The 20,386-nt window shown below is 40.7% G+C and overlaps 1 protein-coding gene across 1 annotated transcript in view; it reads right to left on the bottom strand.

Annotated features, from left to right (window-relative positions):
• Positions 1-2,220: 2,220 nt before the first annotated feature.
• MCOLN1 (mucolipin TRP cation channel 1) overlaps positions 2,221-20,386 on the bottom strand; it is a 56,079-nt gene continuing 37,913 nt past the window's right edge. The window contains exons 6-14 of the mRNA XM_077470022.1: positions 18,717-18,813; positions 18,515-18,614; positions 17,871-17,977; positions 15,401-15,550; positions 13,338-13,439; positions 8,182-8,304; positions 6,800-7,006; positions 6,583-6,716; positions 2,221-4,957 (exon numbers count right to left, since the gene is read on the bottom strand). Of these exons, the coding sequence (XP_077326148.1) occupies positions 4,924-4,957; positions 6,583-6,716; positions 6,800-7,006; positions 8,182-8,304; positions 13,338-13,439; positions 15,401-15,550; positions 17,871-17,977; positions 18,515-18,614; positions 18,717-18,813 (1,054 nt within the window). The 3' untranslated portion in view covers positions 2,221-4,923. The remainder of the gene's footprint in view (positions 4,958-6,582; positions 6,717-6,799; positions 7,007-8,181; positions 8,305-13,337; positions 13,440-15,400; positions 15,551-17,870; positions 17,978-18,514; positions 18,615-18,716; positions 18,814-20,386) is intronic.

The following is a 20,386-nucleotide window of genomic DNA, read 5'->3' as shown; positions in this document are numbered from 1 at the left end:
CAGGCTGGCTGCACCTAATGGGCACTGGTGAGGCTGCATTGATCTCTTGTATCATGTCCCCAGTCTCTGACCATCTCCTGTACCATGTCCCCAGTCTGACCATCTCATGTATAACTTTTTTTGTGAAATAAGTTCCGGTATCAGTCATTTTCAGCCTAGTGTATTTTTCAATTTTTGGCATCGGTTTCGACACCAAAAAACCCATTCGGTGCACCCCTATTAAATACCACCAAAAGAAAGCTCTATTTGTGTGAAGGAAATTATAGAAATTGAACATGGTTACAGTGTAGCATAACTGTGCAATTGTCAAAGTGTGACAGCGCTGAAAGCGGACCTGGGCAGGAAGGGGGTGAATGTGCCCAGTAGGCAAGTGGTTAATCTCCTCTTCTCAAGAGAATAAATTTGGTTCTTCTACTCTTCCGTCATAGCGGAGCTCCTCCATGCCTCTTATTAGTTTAGTTGCCCTATTCTGCACTGTCTCCAGTTCCCCGATATGCTTTTTTTTTTGTGAACTGGTGCCCAAAACTGAACTGCATAATCCAAACGATTTTTTTGTACCCCTCTTTACTGTGGGCTTGTATATGCATGTATTTCTAATTTTATATATTTTAGAACAAACATATTTTTTTACTGGATTTAATCTACTCTATGAAGAGGCCTTTTTTTCTTTTCCCTTTTCTTATTTTTGATACACCTACTATGATGTGAGTACTTCCTACGTTGGAGTTTAAGCTGAGGATATCCTACATTGGACACCCCGTTTATACAGAGTACGGAAGACGGCTTGGCGGAGTGGAGGTTCACACCATCCCTTTGAGAGGATTGCTGTTCATTACAGCTTGATGCCTGACTGACTCACCACTAAGGTGTGTGGGTCCACACCTTCGGGTAAGAGTACCCATTACTTATCTCTTTTTATCCAGTACGCTGTATTACCTGCATGAGGAGCTTTGGAAGGGTGTCGCCATGATGGTACCTTCAGTGTTCCATTTCACATTTACTGGAAGTTGGGCACTCCTGTCAATTTGGATCACTCCTTACTGAAGAGGAACTAGTTCTTGCTTAAGGGGACAATTCTTTTCTTACGTGTCATAGGATAATTGTTTTTCACATTGTTTGATCTACATGGATCTCTTTACTATTCATCCACATATATTGTGGGGATCTTTACACATTGTTCACGTGGATTTCTGTATTGTTTATCTATACATATTGCATTTGTGTCATTTTTATTATGCTTGGCTTATGCTATGCCACTGTACAAACATTTTTTTCACAAGTAGGCAATTATTTTTTTTTTTTTTTTTTCCCTACTTTTAGCTCCGCATTTTTTGTTTTCTATGCAATTGTTGATGCTGGCTGCTTTATACATTGTATCCAAATAGAGAAACACACACTAACGATCTGACTGGATTCCGGCGATGCAGAGATTAAACAAAATCTCCCGACATAGGCGGTACCTGCTTAACTGCAGTCTTCTCTACATGCAAAGTCCAGAATTTATAAAGCTTGTATGAGCCGTCAGAAGACAGGGGGCAGATAGCTGAAGTTACACTACAGAGCTCAGTGAGGAGAGCCGATTGAAGGCAAAGGACAGGCCACCCCTTCACACAGGAACAGAGCTGAGGCTGTCAATCACAGGCTGCGTGCTGGAGGACCCCCCCCCAAAAAAATCACCTTTTTACTATTGGTGGCAGGATGACTTGTCAGAAGCAATTCATGCCGACAGGAGACAAAGCAACAGACAGAAATTAACTTAACTGAGACAAGCACACACTTCAGATGTATATGCTTTGTTCATATTTCCTGTCTGAGGTTTACGACCACTTTAAAGGTTGTGACTGCACAGTTGCATTCATTTGTGTCTTAATAGCTGCCTGGAGTCCAGCTTTAAAACAAATACATCTTTTACCTCAGTTAGGCTTTAACCTCCGAGTGAAGTGTACTACAAAGTCAGCTGTCTAATTATAAATGTTGTACTAGTACATTGTGGACAAAGGAATACAGTTGTAAAAGCTTGGCACATTGTCAGAGGATTTCCACAACACAGCCTCTGGCATCTATGAAAAGAAATGTGACCCTAGAAAACCAAAATAGGATACTTTTTCTATTAGCAGTAACCCAACCCCAGAATGAGGACATTATAGTCACACCATAGACTACAGATCACATCCATGTTACATCATTCATTACTTTTCAAGAGATCATATGCTTAATCCATTTCATAGAAGTAATACAAGGAAATACTTTATTTAATAAATAATACAACATAACTGGGATGACTGGGGAGCAGCCACCCAGTAATCCTGAACTTTTGGTCAAACTTTTCAAGTATAAGCAAGGATCACAAAATTAAAAGTTAAGTGATCAGAATAGAATACATATTAGGATTTATTGAAAGAATCCCTGATGTCTGCAAGGATGAGGTCACCAAGCAGTGTACACAGGTATACACGCCATGCTCTGAACACAAACTACCCTTTAGAGCTGTCCATGCAGTTCACTATGGGCATCAGCAGCTGAGCTCCATTCACCCCATGGTGAACAGAACCCTGCTCATACAGAACCCAGGACAACTCAAAGCAGTTCTGCAATTAAAATCGCATTTAAACAGGCAGGTCAACCCTGGAATTTACTTTGACAGAGATATCTCTACACCTCCAGAGTCGAAAAGGGTCATAGAAAGCAGGCAGATCACTCCAAAATTTACCTTGATGGGACAGACCCCATCTGCTGCTATAAGTGACATCTGTTAAATCGTGATTATGGAGAAAATCAAATGCAGTCTGTCAGTAGCGTTAACACAACAGTTTTTATTTGTTCCCGATGTAAAAACTGTTTTATTATCAGTTGATCCTCCGCAGTACATTTCCTCCACACTTCCCGCAAAAAATAGTGTGACAGCTTTGTTATTTCTGAATTGAAATCTTACTGTTGCGTTGTCACCTTGTGGATGGGGAAGCCCTACATAAACTGTAAGACTATAAAGCCTAAGTTCACATTTTCTGGAAAAAGCCTAGGCAGTCAAGGGTCCCCAGTAGATATTAAACGGTCAGCTTTGTAAAAAGGTTTGATTTTATGGTCATAACCTGTAGGTCATTGCGCGCGCCCCCCCCAAGGGTATTACAATAAAATCGTAATGAACATTTTATAAAGCTGCAAATTTCAAGATTTACTGGGGCCCCTTGACTGCGTGGGAATTCTGGAAAAGGTGAACCGAATAGTAAGTAAATGACAAAAAGTTAAAGCCCAATATTACCTAGCACTTTTTAAACACTGAGGATGGGTTTACATGTATGCAATTTAAACTGCATCCAATTTGCTTGATATGTGACTGGCTGTCAATGGAGCCGGTTCACACAAGTCCAGGGTGGCCACCGTGCGGTTTCAAAAAGGGTCGTGTGCCTTTTTTGGCTCCAGTTCAGGTGTGAATTCAGGCAAAAATTTGCACCCGAATCAGTGAACAAAGACACACCGGACCCCAGACTGCAAACTGCAGCTGCACATATGTGAACCTGGCCCTTACAATGGTTTTTCCTCCCCCTTTTGGATAAAGGCCCTGTATAAGCACCCTCACCAGTGCAATATAGTTTCTCAAAAATCCCCACTACAGCTACCTTTGACAAATGGGGGGGCTGGGGGAATAACTTACATTCACTGGCAAGATGAACTGGTAATACAATGTTGCAGGGAAGACCAAGTGGCAAAACTGTTAAGCGTGATGACAGACTACATCATATAAGTCATTTATGTTGTGCAAAACTTACTTTTCCATGTAAAACTACATGCAAGAGCATGGTTAAAAAGGGCAAGATCACCTTTTCAGGAAAAAAAAAAAAAAAAAAAAATCAAAGTCCCTGCTGTACTTACCTTCAGGGTTGCAAAGTTGTCAGCACCCTGCAGCCGGACCAGTGGTCGGGAATTTGAAATCCCCATCATCCCCATTTCTCCGGGACATCGATCTGGTCTGTCCTGAAAGTGCTGCACAGAGAAGAGTGCAGATTTCAAATCCATGGACCACTGAGCTGGCTGAGGGGTGCTGACAGCTAACCACGGAGGCAAGTATTGCAGAGACTGTGGGGGGGTCCAATATATTAGGTGACATTTTTTCTGTAAAAGGTGAACACCAAGTAGAGAATTATCAAAAGCAATCCATCATAAAAAATGAACACAAAATATTAAAAAAAAGGTCCTCCTCTCACTGCCTGTGTATCTGCTGGCTGGAAAAGTAGGGGACTGACCCCTCTGGCACCCAGCAGCAATAATGTAAGCAGTGAGTGGAGGCGGCCACTAAAGGTAATAATTCTGGCTGGTGGTCCGATTTAAACCTTAAATCAAAATGTAGTGATGTTCTTCACTATAGGTTTTAAATTAAAAAAAAAAAAAAAAACCACAATCAGTATGACCGTGACACTTTATTTTCATAAAAGAGCATTATATAAAAAAAAAAAAAAAAAAAAAAAAAAAAATTATTATATATTATAAAAACAAAAGTGCCACTTTGTTATTCAACTAAAAAACAAAAATATAAAAACAGCTGAAGTGCATTGGCATCAGTGACCAGTTGTACGTTTATCTTGGTCACTCATTTGTACTTCTAACGCTCTCCAATGTTCTCTATTAAACCTCACAGCTCATCAAGACTCTACACATCTCTTCATCATAATACTACCCAACCGTACCTATAAATAAAACCCCTGATAAAATGTACAGACTACATAATTAGCTTATCACCAACAGGACTTGGCTGCCTGAATACGTCTGTGCGTCTACATCAACGTGTAAGGCAGGACTGGAGTTAAAATGTCTTTTTAAACATAACGGAAAGTCACTTAAAATGTTCTTTAAAATGGAATTAAAATCTTCAAAATCCATTATTTAGGAATCTTCTACATCCACATCCAAGTTTGGAAAGGGATAGCTTCAGTTAATTATCGCGTCGTCTTCAGTCTCGGGTCTGAAAAAAGGAGGACAAGTGGTGTCAGGTAATGTGGGGAGAAAGACAGCCACATGAGACCAATAAAAGAAACAGTTTTGCACAGAGCAGCCCTGATCCTCTTCCCGGGCCCCTCTCCAGCACTCCTGGCCCCTCCCTCCTGCCCCACAGCAAGCAGCTTGCTATAGGGGCACCCGAGACCCTGCTGTGTGCCCATTCAGACACGGAGCCACGACTCAGCCCTGCCCGCTCTCTTTCTCCTCATTGGCCAACTGACTGACAGCAGCGGGAGCCAATGACAACAGTTGCTGTGTCTTAGCTAATCAGGAGGGCGAGTCCCAGACAGCCGAGTCTCGAGCATCATCGCTGGATAGAGTTGGGGCTCAGGTAAGTATTTGGGGGGGCTGCTGCACACAGGTCCCCCCCATCTTCATGCATAGAATGCATGAAGATAAGAACCTTCTGCCTTTAGAACCACTTAAAAAACAAAACACACCTCCTTTAACTTTCCTGAGCGACACATATCCTCTCCTATTTGTCCCTCACATGACATGCTCCCCCCTTCCAGACACTGCAGCTCACCGTGGGAGGGCTTCAGCAACAGAGGCAGTACGGTCAATGCAGAAAGCAGTGGGCAGGTGCTGATTGACAAACGGCGATTTACAGACTTATTTGAACTGGTGTGGCTTGCCTCAACATAGCATGAAAACTAGCAAGCAAACCATTTCTGAAAACAGGAGGAAACCAAAACTTCTTAGAATGTAAGCTCCTTTGGTATAGGACCTGAATCATTCTGTGTTTTGAAATACTATGGAATATTTTAGAAGGTTGCAAATATGGATAATTAATCCAAAACAACCAAATTTTTAACTTTAATTATGTTTGGGTGAAGGTACCTGTAAAAAGTTTCTGATGAATGCTCTGGCCTCTAATGTAGAAGTATTCCCACCCAGGTGGCAGTCCCAGAAGTGGTAGCATTGGAATGTTCTGTAGTGATCCCACCCAGGAGGCAGCCATTCATGGATAAAAAAAATAAATAAAAAATTGGCTGGTTTCGATCCATGTATGGGCATGCTGATTGTACAGAAGTTGATCTATTCATCAACTTCTGTGCATCTCTCTCCCTCCAAGCAATCAGCGCAGCAGCACAGATCAGTGTATTCTAAATGGTGGGAAAGTCTCCCCGCCATCAGAATACAATAGCACATTGGAAGAGATTCCCCCATCCACCCTGAATGTGTGGTTAGAGGAATTGGGTCATTTATATATTTCCGTTCAACCAGCTAGTTGAAAATGATATAAAATTATATATCTATATCCATCTCGCTTTGATAGAGCCAAGCCAGCTTAAGGAGCAGTCGTATTGAAATGCCCTGGCCTCATGCTGTAGCGGTTGCACCGTCAGAAGATGTAGTACTGGAACACTCTTTGCCATTTTCCTGGGCAGCAGACAGGCCTCTTCCATCTTTATTAACATTTTGAGACCACCATAAGGTGTTGGAGAGGTCTGATAATGTCGTCACTGACTTATTGGAGCATAGATTGCACTAGTTTCATGAAGCAGCTGAAAGAAAGACTACACCTGTGTGAAGAAAGCCTTTGCTAAAAGCATTGGCTTATTTGGGGGTACAAATTAGTATACTTACGAATTGGTACAACAGCATAACATGCAGCAGTTTGTTGTGCTAGCAGATCTGAATTTCCCAGAGTTGGGAGTGTCCTTACACTCGGCTATGTACCGATAGAGAGGTGAGACATTGTCTTCTCCTGCATTCTGAAACTAAGAACAGAGATTACTTTTAGATCAAGCCTAACAACCACCATCATCATCATCTAGCCCACCCAACATTTCTGTAGATTTACCTTGATGGTCTCATAGGCGCCAGTGATCAGAGCTATAAACAGACTGAGCACCATGTAGATGAAGAGGCTGATAAAGGTATATAAATAAAGCTGGCTGAACATCCATACGAGGTAACTGCTGTTCTGCATTTCTGAGAAGGTAACAAACATGTCGTCCCCATTTATAAGTGAGAAAAGGCACTCAGACACCATGGAGAGAGAGCGGAACTACAAGAGAAAAAAAAAAAAATAAAATAAAAACTACTACCCATAAAACTAACACTTAAAAGCGCAAAAAGTCTGAGGGGCATCAAGAACTTCGGCCTAGACAAAAACTTTAGATATCCCAGTAGTCTAATGCCAGAAACGTTTAGCTTACCTAAATAAAACATAATAAAGATTTTTGTCAGTTTAAAATAGTGGTTGGCGGTCGGAACCTTTTTTTGGTTTCAAAGTGGTTTCAACGCAAGAAAAAAAAAAAAAAAAAAAAAAAAAAAAAAGGCTCAATTCTCATTCTAGATAAACAAGAGAATCCTCCATGCTCAGCTATTTGACAGTGGAGAGACTTTCCTATATGTTACACCCCAAATATGAATACAAGATGGCCTAAACAATTGTCTCCAAACTGCGGTTTTGACTAGGGAAAGGAAACTTTGATTTCCTTAATCTGGTCCAAAAAGTGAAATTAGCCTTGGAAATGGAATATACCACATTTGACTACTATATGAATTCCTATAAAACTTAGCAACATCTAGTGGCCAGATAGGGTACTTTGTTATAAAACAAAACCATCCAGCACAGGAGATAGACTAATACCATTCATTTTGTTTTGTGCAGATTTTTTTTTTTTTTTTTTAATACACTGCTTAGTGTTACAGTTCATCAGGATCACTCCATCCTATCCAGAGAGGCCATTTATAATTACTTAGAACTCCAGAAATGATGCATCTCTTTGCAGCATTACCTGCCTAATGGAGGCTTTAAAAGGGGGCCACAGAAACTTTAGCAGTAGTTTTGATCAGAATACAGTGGAAGAATTACCAGTACTCATCCATATTTGAAATATCTGCTTTTTGGGAACAATGCCTTAGATTGGATACAGAGATAGATAATCAGATCTTTAAGATCGGATATTTAATAAATTAGAAGCAAAGAGATGACTAATCAGCAAGTTACAATATGTGCACCAGATTTAAACGGTTATTCTTTATCCTTTCGCAAAACATGTTTTACTGCCTGTAGTTCTCCATCTTGCAAAAGAACCTGTGTTTAACACCACCAATTTCCCACGTATCCTTGTGTTCTTTAACCCATAGGACAGCCTAGTAAGAAGGCAATAAGGAACAGAAAAAACACTGACCATCATGAATGGAGTCACAAAATGATTAATGGAATCCACCTACCTTGACGTGATAAGGTCCCAGTACAATCCAGCCACAGAAGCAATACCCGAGGTAAATGACAGCAGCACAACAGCAAAACCGGATGACATTTGGAAGAGCCACTCGGAGTGTAACAATCAGAACCTGCAGGTGACAATAGCAATGTCAAAATGACAGATTAACACAGGGATGACATGGTTGGTCATTTAGACTTTAAAAATCCTAAGCTTCTCTTCAGTCACTGCTATATAATCTATGCAGTAAGTATATAGCTATAGATACACATTCACTTTAGGAGAGCTGAATTCAGCCCTCTATAGGCTACTAATTTTAATTTCCCTGAAACAATAGAGATTATCAATCTCTTTATTATAGAGATTAATCAGAGATATATATTTTTTATTACAGTGCCTACAATTTACTTAGCAGCAGCTTCAACACTTCCAGGAGTGACGGAGACACCATCCCTTTGGCAGCCTATAGCTTGCTTCCCTACCCAGATGTCAACAGGGCTCAGATAGTTAAACATGTAGCTTCATCTGAAAACTTGGGACTGTAAAGTAGACAGAACCTCCCACTCCCAGAAGCGTCAGTGGTAGTTTAGAACTGAACTGGGTAAAGAATAGAAATAAAACTCAGTAAGGCTTTTATTGCTGTCTGACATCCACCCATCAAGGTATTTTCTCTTTTAATATTTTCATAACCTAAAGAACCAGCCAACAAAGAAGCACAGAGACCCAGGGATGACATAACTTGGTCTAAGATAAGGGTACATATAGAAAACTAAAAAGAACGATCAAGCAGCTGAACAGTCGATACGATTGTTCTTACGGTGAAGGGAATTGCCGGTGAAAAAAAAAGAAAAAAAAAAATTTAAAAAAAGAGAATATAAATATACACACACACACACACACACACACACACACAATTTGAAAAATGTGTACATTGCGGCAAAAAAAAAAAAAAAAGAAAAAAATTTAAATAAACAGCTGCTCCCCCTGACTAAGGTACGTGAATCTACTTTAGATAAATAGTGAATAAGGTGTGCTTATATGGAGGACCATAAGGTCCAATAATAATTTAAGTTAGTCTGTAAAGCAATGCCTCCATGTTCATATTTAAAAAAATAAAATAAATACAATATACATAATGAACAGAAAGTGAAAAATTAATAAAAGTCCTAGTGCATATAACTTCCGCATTGGTCATTTATGTGACATCAATAGTGAACAGTCCATCACCAACTAGAACACAGCCAGTGTGCTGCATATGTGGGTTCAGCTTACCAGATAGAAGTGACCTCTTTAATTAAAAAGCAGGTCAAGTAACGCTTTCTCAAATGTTTAAATATATGGAGAATTACATATATGTAGGATTGGAGACACTCCAATCCAAAAGGATCTGGGTGTTAGTCCAAGAGTAGTGATAGATTGGTATTGAAGGGGATAACTTTAAAATCTCCCAAATAGTGATGCGGATCCACACTATATAGTTCCATAGACGTCCTCATACGCACCCCCTGGGTGCGCACCCAGGAACATCCATGACCGCTGGCTAATAGCGGCCGTTTACCACGTGATCACATGTAAACAAACTGGCGTCACGTCATGACGCCGGTTGCTCCCTCCCCTCTCTGTACCGATCTGTACAGTGCGAGGGTAAAGGGGGAAAGATCGCAGCAGCGCTGTGGGCTAGATGTGCATTGCCCACAGCGCTGCTCAGTGACACCAACCTGCCAATAAATTTTAAAAGAAACATTTTTTTACCAAATTTTCAGTCCTTGATGAATAGTGCAAAAAATAAAAAAACCCCAGCGGTGATTAAATACCACCAAAAGAAAACTGAAAAAAAAAAAAAAAAAAGGGACAAAAATTTCATTTGGATACAGTGTTGTATGACTGAGTAATTGTCAAACAGAGCACCGAAAGCTGAAAATTGGTCTGGTTAGGAAGGGGGTTTAAGTGCCCAGTGGTTAAATAAAACAGGATTACACTATTGGTTTCCCTTTCTACATTTTCGCTCACATACCCCATCCACGGTTTTGCGGAGGAGGGATTTTTGTCTCAGTCTCCTACATTGAGCAAGTTTATCTTGCTAAAAGCTTTACTTGACCTGCTTTTTAAATTAAAGAGGTCACTTCTGTCTGGTAAGCTGAATCCACATATGGAGCACATTGGGTGTATTAATTCCAGTTGGTGATTGACTGTTCACTATTGATGCCACAAAGATAAAGAGTTATCAATTTCTGTTCATTATGTATATTGGTTGCATTTTTTTTTCTTCAATTCATTATTTCAATAGGGCATACGGTTATACAGGAACATCAATAATGTTGAACATACAGTGGATTATTTCCACCTATCGGTCATCAGTGTGTCATTGTTAGGTAAACATAGGAAGTGCGTTTCAGGGAGACAATGGGCTTCAAGGACTAGGAAGTCTCTGCATCCCACACAAAATTTAAACAGTCAACACAGTTTTTTTTGGTGAAAAAAAAAATTGAGGGAGGAAAAAAAAATAAAAAAATAAAAAAATAAAAAAGGGAAGGAGGGATTGAGGGAACAGGCAAGACCCAGAGGGCCAAACAGCAAGGCTAGCATTAGTGAAGATTATGGAGAGAGAAAAAAAAAAAAAAAAAAAAAAGGGGAGGGATGGAAGGGGGAGGAGAGGTCAACCACCAGCTAGCACCCCCAACGTCTGGGGAGCCTTCCATTAGTCCCATCTACCAGGGGAGTTAAGTCACCAGCTTCGCATGTTCCTCAGAGTAGACGAATTTGTGGCAATAAAACCCACTTCTAGAGGAATTTCTCCTGGAGGCCCCTATCCGTGGCCACCAGGTCCTCCAAGGCATTGATCTTGGCTACTTTTCTTTGCCCAACCAGACGGCAACCACCAGTGGCTGTGTCTGCTTCCAGTACAGTGGGATGCAGCTTTTCGCTGCTGTGAGCAGGAGAGGCAAGATGGATTTCCTATAGATCTTGCTTGGAATCTCATGGTAGGGAATGAGGAAGAACACGGGGGTCATTGGCAGCTCGCCATCGGTAAATTTCTGAACAATGCAGTGAATCTCAGTCCTGTAGGGCAGCAAAAGGAGACAACAGGACCAGATGATGTGTAGGCGAGAACCTGGTTCCTCCCCCACACCTCCAGCATAGATCTGTGCTCTGCGGGAACATCTTGTGGATGCTTACTGGCATATAATAGTACCACCTAGTCAGTACCTTGTATCCCACTTCCTGGTGGTGGTTAGCACAAACAGGTCTTACAAGAGAAGAGCAGAAGTCTCTCTACTTGCTTTTCCATGAACCTAACACCCAAGTCGAGATAGAGAGTAGAAAATATAATATAATATAATATATATTGGGGTGGTGCTAGAACAACTGGTAGTCTGGAATACAAAGTGGTGCATAGGAGACTGTTCTAGGCACAATAACTCAAAAAGGAAGCAAGGCTTCTCCTGTAGGGTTCTGGGGGAGGTAACGTGCCAATGAAATGGGCTAACTGTAGTTTTTGCCAGAAGGAGAGGACCGCCAAAGATGGGTCAGCCATGATTTGTTGCCATTGTCCGTTTGTGAGGAAGTGCCAGACCTGGGATTATCCAGCCTCATTCAGATCCTGAAATCTAGAGTCGCTGAGTCCCAGACTGAAGGCAGGGTTTCCCATGACAGGGGTGAGCGGCGAAGTGGCGAGTGCGACGGAAAAGTCAAGAAAGGCTTTTTGAGCCACCCGCCACGTTTCACCTACAGTGGCATGGTAGGTTCGACTGGCACTAAGACAACACTTCCAGTCAGGTCCCAGCCAGGAGCCCCTCCACATGGATCCACTGTTTCAGAGGACCATGGCGGCACCAGACCAGGATTCATGTCAGACGATAGGCCATATGATAAAGGTTGACATGCGGTAAAGCCATGCCGCCCAACACTTGGCAGTCACAGAATAGACTGGGCCAGCCACGGGGGCTTCTGGGCCCATAGGAAGGATACAATATTGTGGTTCACTGCCCTGATAAAGGAACTCAGGATCCGGACGGGGAGGGCTTGAAGTTGGTATAGGAACCAGGACATAATGTTCCTTTTTACAATTCCACACCGACCCAACCAGGAAAACAGTCCGTGCTGTCAGGACTGGAGGTCTGATTTAATAACAGTCAGCAGTGGATGAAAATTGAGGGGGGAATAGGTCTTCTGTCCTACTGGGCAAAAGGATGCCCAGATATTTGAGGTGTGATATTTTCCATTTGAAAGGTCTGACCGGAGTAATGTAGCCAGAGGTGCCGGCATAGAGATGTTCAGCGCCTCCGATTTCTGAAAAAGTATTTTAAAGAAGGAGACTGCCTCATACGTCTTCAATTCCTGCAGCAGTTTGGGGATAGACACCAAGGATTAGTCACAGAGAATAGTAGATAGTCAGTGAATGCAGCGATTTTCGGGGAAAGCATTGAATCCAAGCAGAGGCCCGTGATGTGGGGATTGTCGCCAACCAAGCGCAAAAAGGGCTCGAGGGTCAGGATAAATATTAAGGGGGACAGGGGGCAACCCTGTCTTGTCCCATTGACTATCCTGAAGGATAAGGAGAGGTGGTCATTCACCTTCACTTGGGCCGATGGGCAGGAGTAGATAGCTTGAACCCAGTGCATCATTCTGTGTCCTAGCCCCACACATTGAAGGGTCTCAAATAGGAAGAACCAGTTTACCCTGGCAAACGCCTTTTTGATGATTGTATTTTTTTTATTTTTTTAATATGGCGCATTGCACTTTAATATGAACATAGAGGTATTGCTTTACAGACCAACTTAAAATATTATTGCACATTATATTGGACCTTTACGATATTTGACTGATGCTCGTCGCTGCAGGCATCATTCAGATATCACCACTGAAGGTCCAGGACGACATATGATGGCCAGCAAGTGGTTAAAATGTTTATAAGCATGTGGATGAGGGGGAATAAGGAGGACTGAGGGAAGCCAAAACATAGTGCAACTTTCATTTTTCAAAAAGTGGTGCCTGCAGCAGCCATATCTTGCCTTTTCACATCAGCATAAACTGTACCAATACTCAACTTTCTACACCACTATGAAACAATAAGGATTGACAGACAAAATGGTTAGAATATAAAGCCGATACCACATATAGAATGACTGTTTTAGTGTATAGAAGAATAAACATTCTACTCACGTTATACTTTTGGAAGAAGCTCAAGTACCGGATCACCCCTACCCAAACCAGCAAGGTGGAGGTGCCTAGAAAAATGCTGCAGACATCATAAATGGCAAATGTCTAAAGAGAAGAAAACAGAATTAGCTTCTTTGTGTGTACAATAGCACAGCCTTTCAACCAGGGTACCTTGAGGTTTCTTCAGGGGTGCCTAAAAATTTATCAAAAATTGTATAAAAGCCAGCAGGTGGATCAAACCCGCTTTTTATTTACACAAACCCACGGGTTTTCATTATGAACCATTACACTCTTCCTAACATCAGTTAATAAGGGAGGATGTCTGTCGCCAGAGCATCCTTGTTTGACTCTACTGTGCCCCTCTCCCTCAAAAATTGAGGGAGAAGAGGAATATTGGAATCCTAGTCAGTACCTGTGGGCAAAAGTGTATTGGCTTTGGAAGAATAAATTACCTCTAACGTCAGGTGTCCTACGGGTGGATGTTGCACAATTACATATAGTAGGTGAACGTGGAAAAAAAAAATAAAGAAAGGCTAAGTCCAACCTATGTGTGATTATATGTCAGTATTACATTGTATATCCCTGTATGTTTTGGTCATTCAGGTGCTTATCTAAAAGTTTTTTTAAACTAATCGATGCTCTCTTACAGTAAAGAACCCTCTACGTAGTTTAAGGTTAAACCTCTTTTCTTCTAATTTTAAGAAGTGGCCACATGTCTTGTTAAAACTCCCTTCCGCAAAAAAGTTTTATCCCTATTGTAGGGTCACCGGTATGGTATTTGTAAATTGAAATCCATGTACTCACCCTATGGTCCATGCCAACAGACCTTATTTTGTACAGTAAACGGTTACGGGGAACTGTGTCAAATGCTTTTGCAAAATCCAGATACACCACGTCTATGGGCATTCCTTTATCTAGATGGCAACTGACTTCCTCATAGAAGGTTAATAGATTGGTTTGGCAAGAACGATTCTTCACGAATCCATGCTGATTACTGCCAAGGATACCGTTTTCACTACTAAAAACTTGTATATAGTGCCTTATCCCCTCCAAGAGCTTGCATACTATTGATGTTGGGCCAACTGGTCTGCAATTCCCAGGGATGCATTTTTAGAATATTGTTTTACAATTTTATGAGGTGCCTCAAGACTGTCCATAAATTTAAAGGGTGCCTTAAAATTGTTTTATTTTGATAATTTTAAAAGAGCTGCCTCGAGAAGGGGGGGGGGGGGGGGGAGGGAGGGAAGAAGTAGAAGGCAAATGCTGACATTCTTTGTCTCCAACCTTCATCAGAGCCGTACAAAATCTGTGCACATGTATGAACAACCAGATCACGTCTCTGCTCCCCATGTCAAATGTATGGCTCAGAGGGCAGCATAGACTAAATGTTGTTGGCCCGATCCCCCACACATGCATGCAAAGGATTATTGAGCAGTTAAATAGACCCATGCAGCTCAAGTATGTCACATAACTGCATCAAGAAATGGTCATTAGAACAGGGGGGTTGCACGGTTATAATTCAGGGAAGTAACTTGGGATAGCTTGACAAACTGCAAATGTAACATACATGCCTGGTGAATAATATTTATCACGCACAAATGTGGCGTAATAGATTTCAACTAAAGTTGTATCCTTCCTTCCCCGACTGCTTCACCTTTCATTTATATGCCCTACTAAAGGCTTCAGATCAGCATGCGATCTGAACCAAGAACCAGGCCGGGCAGCCCTCCCATTCTCCCAAACACAAAACCCATTTCCCCATAGAGGAAGATGCAGATGGCTTCTCCATTAAAAAGTCTATGGGGGAGGAGGGGGAAAGGAAGGATGGATGGATGGTATAGGTCGCTGCTTTGCTTTTGCTGGTTTGCATTTTCGTGTGGATTCACCGCGGTGTCCTGATAGGTCGCTGCTTATTTGAGGTTCTATTAACAGCACAGTTTTACCTCTACAGCAAACCAACATGAGAAGAGAGAGTATGGCAGAGTACAATATACACATGGTTCCAGTTTCTTGATCCTTTTCAGCATTCGAACAAGCTAGCTGGTTTTGCCTAAAGGAAAGGTTACCTTGGATTCTATGCCAATCTTCATCACAGTACCAGACACAGTGAGAATGTCACTAATGATGAGCAGCAGGTACCAGCCATTCACAAACTCTAGCCGGTCAGATACAGAGACTGTGAGAGAATGATGGGAATGTACGAAATGTGCAAATTCCTAGGAGAGATTGGGGGGAAAAAAAAAAAAAAAAAAAAAATTAAAAATAAAATGCATGCAACTGCCAAATTTATGTACTGTATGAGCAGATCTATACACTGCATAATTAAAGACTAGGGTAGGAATGCCATATCAAAAACTGGTTATATGGAGGAGGGAAGAAAAAAAAAAAAAAACGCATCTAATGCAGATTCTTAAAACATGAAACCAAGAAACAAAAATGTAAATCTATGCATACATTAGAGTTAATTTTAGTTAATTGATGAAAAATTGGAGATGTCTCAGAAGCAGTCTAAACTAGGCAAGTGAAGACATCGCTTTCCTTATTGATGCAGCAATGGCAATGTTAAAGCAAATGCAAAGAATAAATAAATATTCCAAACGGCCCAAATAGTAAAGCCACCATTGAATTATCACTCCCCCCAAAGAGCCTTTAACCCTGGTGATCGGCAAAAAGGGAGCAATGCCAAAGCTCAGTAAAAAATTCCAATGAATGTGCAATTGGAGAAGTGTCCAATGAGTGCTGTGTCTATGCATTCATAATGAACCAAGTGCCAACATAGCAAGAGCGAAATTAACCACTTTAGCTCCCAAAGATTCCCCCCCCCCCCCTCCATGACCAGACACTGTACCCAAAACAAAAAGATATGTCCTTGTTTGTTTTATAGCAAGAAAAATAAACACCCCAATAAGCGTATGCGTTTGCACAAAAGTTATAGCACCTACAAAAACTATGGGATATTTTTTTAATGGAAATTTTTTTTTTTTTCCCCCACTAGTAATGGCAGTAATCAGCGACTTATAGCTGGACTGCAATATTGCAGCAGACAAAAAAACAACACCAACACAGTGTTCGTTGCTAAAAATATGAACTGTACTGACACTGACTTGGAAGGGGTTAACATCAGGGGCGATCAAAGGGTTAACCGTGTGCCTAGCCAGCGTTTTTTTTGTACTGTGTGGGAGGTGCCTTTACTAAGACTAAGACTATACATCTTTATCCCTACTTTGCAGGAACACAGGATCCATGCCTTTTCTAACAGAACAGCAATCTGCCTTGTTTACATAGGCATGCTGCCATATTGACTCTAATTATTATATTGACGTAATTATCAGCTGATTGGCTTCCGCTGTGCATAAATCACAGCTGGAGCAAGCCGCCACATTTTCGTGCCCGCTATCCAAAACTTTTCCAAGATAAAAAACACGGCAGATGCAGAGTATGCGGCGAAGAGAAAAAAAAAAAAAAAAAGGGTGTTTTTGACCCTTGTCATTAAAAGTGTTTTTCCATATACAGCAATAAGAGCGTTCCCCTTGCCTTTACGTTTGAGCGATATGAAACTACTTATGGTTGGGAGACCCAATTCCCTGTGCTTGTTTTGACAACCTGTGATTCAGTGGTCATCGATATCTGGTAAGCAGTTTCTATTATCTGTCTGGCATGTGGAACACGGTACCTCTTTGTTGTTAATCTGATATCTGATTCAATATCACAGCTTTTGCGCACTTGTCTGGCATTTACCACGGAGCCCAGGGGAGAACGTTTTTTGTGAAGATTTTCGACTTCTTTACTGTATGGACTTTTTTCCTTTGGTTTTCATTATTATTTGTGTACACTTGTTTTTATCATTGTCTCACCATTTGTGTGTACTTGTTTTTCACGTTTTTTTGGGTATATGCAAATCCATTTACTTCATTTGAAATCACAGATATTGGTGGGATGATAGGATTGGTTAGTTCCTCTCCTAATTTTTTTTTTTTTTTATTGGTTATCACCATTTTAGCGCTGCACATTTAGAATTACATTTCTTGTTTAATGCTCTTTATGTTTTTGCTTCTGGTGTCTGTACATAATACAGTACGACAAAGTTATGCTTGGCTATTTATATTGTTTTATACAAAATTAAGTCAATCTGTGGCCTGGTTATATTTAAATTATATTATAAAATGTATTATTTAATTATATTAAAATTATTATATTTATTCACATTTCCTTAAGCACTAAATGAGGTTTAAAACAAACCTTACAGACCTTTACAGCTAAAGCCACTGTGGAGAAAACTAATCTTTCCTCACTTCAGGTTTCAGCTACAGGACAAAAAAAAAAAAAAAAAAAAGGGAGGGTAAAGTCTCCCTAAATGGGACACACAGCTTATAACCTTCCCTTTCTCTATCCAAAAGAAAAAAAAAAAAAAAAAAAAAGAAGAAAGAAAGAGAAAGTTTGCTTATACTGTAGTTATACTTTAAGAATATAAGAGACATTTGAAAAAGGTCTACAGCCTAGCCCCAGATTCACTCTATGCCAAAAGATAACACTCACGTTTTGTAATTTCAGGCCCCGTAGAATAGAGCGTGCACACAGGATGAAGGAAAGGATGCAAGAAAGGATCACAAACAAATCAAACGCCAACCGAGAGTGGTTGTCACCTGGTGGAAAAGACAAATCGCTTAGTATGGGATCTGTCAAGGTCTACATCAGCAACATAATGTGCAGGGTGCAAAATACCAACCCAAGCATGGCGTGTCCTGAATGTATGAATACATGATTGCCAGTAGAAAGAACCAAACCATGCAATAGGGGAGGCTAAAGTGCTGAAGCAGACAGACATACAGGCCTCCAGAGAGGTAGAGCTCTTTTCTTGCAGGAATCTAAAACTGTTCTAAAGTATAACCATTTTAAAAAGACTACATTTTGTCCCCATTTTATCATTCTGTTGCAGACTAGTCCAACAATGGTTTAAGCTTTCCGTGCATTGGGTAATAACCCAATGTAAACTCAAAAGCATTCTTATTTGTGCTGTTTCATCCCCTGGTTTCCTTCAAGCATATTCAAAAGTTTTCTTGTTAAATTTCTGACACTACCCAATAAAAATTTAAATATAAATATACACACATACACACACTGGACCCCGGCCCCTTCTATCCAGAAAGCACAATTAAAGACTTACAATGGAGGAAGCTCACCTCGGCCATACACGCTCGGATCTTTACATTCTTTAATAGTTGCGTCATTGGCAAGCTGTATTCTCACTCTGCCGCTGTGTGCCTGGTTATCAAATAGGATCTGTATTGAAAAAGAGAACAGGTATTGCACAAGTCGATGGTTTCAGCTCTAAGAAAATTAGAATGACATGATGGCATTAAGTGCTTATTCTTTGCTACTCACAGTGATTGTAAAGGTGTAACAGTCTGGAAGTTCATTATTAATGATGGTCTGGATGTTTATAGCTTTTAACTGAAACTGTACCGTGAGGTTTATTAGTCTGAAAAAAAAAAAAAAAAAAATTATATATGAATGAATCAAAACACCACAATCAAATCAGGGGCTTCAATTCTCTAGTATGCACAGGAGCAACTACATATATATTTCACACTATGAACCGCATGCGACTCACTCAGGGACTGCATCGCATTCCATTGAAATTCACACCGTATCACACCCAAGACATGCATGCACTTTTTTGGAGTCGCATTGCCGGTTTGACCCAATGCTAAAAGCTCTAACTTACACTCAATGAATTGTCTGGAAGTATGTACATGTGGATAGGCAGGCAAGGAGATTTAAAAATAAATAAACACACACACACACTTTGCATCTCCTTCAGTCAGCTTTTTTTGCTTTCATCTATAAGCCATCCATCTATAACCAGCTTTGGATGCATCAAAATTTGATGAAAACATTCCTATTTAACAGAAATTGTTGGTTGGTGGGAACAGCCATAGATGGATTAAAATTTGTCTGGTCCCCGATTAACTGATCAAATTTTGATCCATCTATGAATATAAAAAAAAAAAAAGGTAATTCTCCCACACTATCACTTTAAGTGGAAAAGTGCTGACTGCTGCAGATGCCATTAAGCTGATCCGTAGCTAATGAGGTATATATAGTGTAAAGGTGGTGCTGCCCTGTCAGTTATGTAATAAAGTAGTGTGATAAATGGTTCAATGAATACTGTATAAACAAGTGCAAATAAAAGCGATAATAAATTCCTACAAATAAAAATTTGTCGTACTTAACCTACAAAAAAAAATAAAAAAAAATCCACCAACATCATAAAAGTGCATTGACGAATGCGATGTATATAACAAAATTAAAAAAAAAACAGTCAGACAGACACTAAAAGGTCTGATAAAGTGCAATAAGTGACTGGTGCCTTTCCCAGTCCATAATGGTGAATAGAGCGACTGATGCCTTTTCTCTTTCTCGTTGTGGCAACACCTCAGTGCCCTCAAGCCTCTCACCTTACTGCTGTAAGGCAACAGCAGGGTCCTACAGCAGATTGCCCGGCTTGTAGATCTCTATAATGAATGATGATCCTTCAGGGCCCCCACTCCGACAATCTCCTAGATTGTAGTGTACAAGACAGAATTGGAAAGAATATGCTGATAGCGTGATAACGTTTAACAGATTTATTATAAAAACAGCTGGTATGTTACTCACTTTTCAGTGACCCCCTGATGAAGTCACATGGGCGCGACAATACACTTTGGGACTAAGCGTCAGGCTACAGGAAGTAATGTGGGAGTACGAGCTTGCCGCTTGTGGAGTACGTTTGTTCTGGCAATTTTTTTTATAATAACAAAATCAGTTAAACATTATCACACTATTGGAGTATTCTCTTTCTTATGCATCACAAAATCGATGAGATTGTCGGGGTGGGACACCCAGGGAGCATCATCCACCATATAAAAAAAGTTGTCAAGCCAGGCAAACTTCTGTAGGACCCTTAGAGACAAGTGCAGACACAGATCCTCAGAGCCAGCCATCCAATGTTGTTACCTTACAGCAGTAAGGTGAGATGCTAGCAAGCACAGAGGTGTCGCTACAACGGGAAA

Source organism: Lithobates pipiens, unplaced genomic scaffold (assembly GCF_037356315.1).
Source record: "Lithobates pipiens isolate NorthernLeopardFrog02 unplaced genomic scaffold, aLitPip1_a1.2 Scaffold_8, whole genome shotgun sequence".
NCBI classification, from domain to species: domain Eukaryota; kingdom Metazoa; phylum Chordata; class Amphibia; order Anura; family Ranidae; genus Lithobates; species Lithobates pipiens.
The sequence above is the reverse complement of the archived record's forward strand: the minus strand, read 5'-3'. Positions and strand labels throughout refer to the sequence as shown.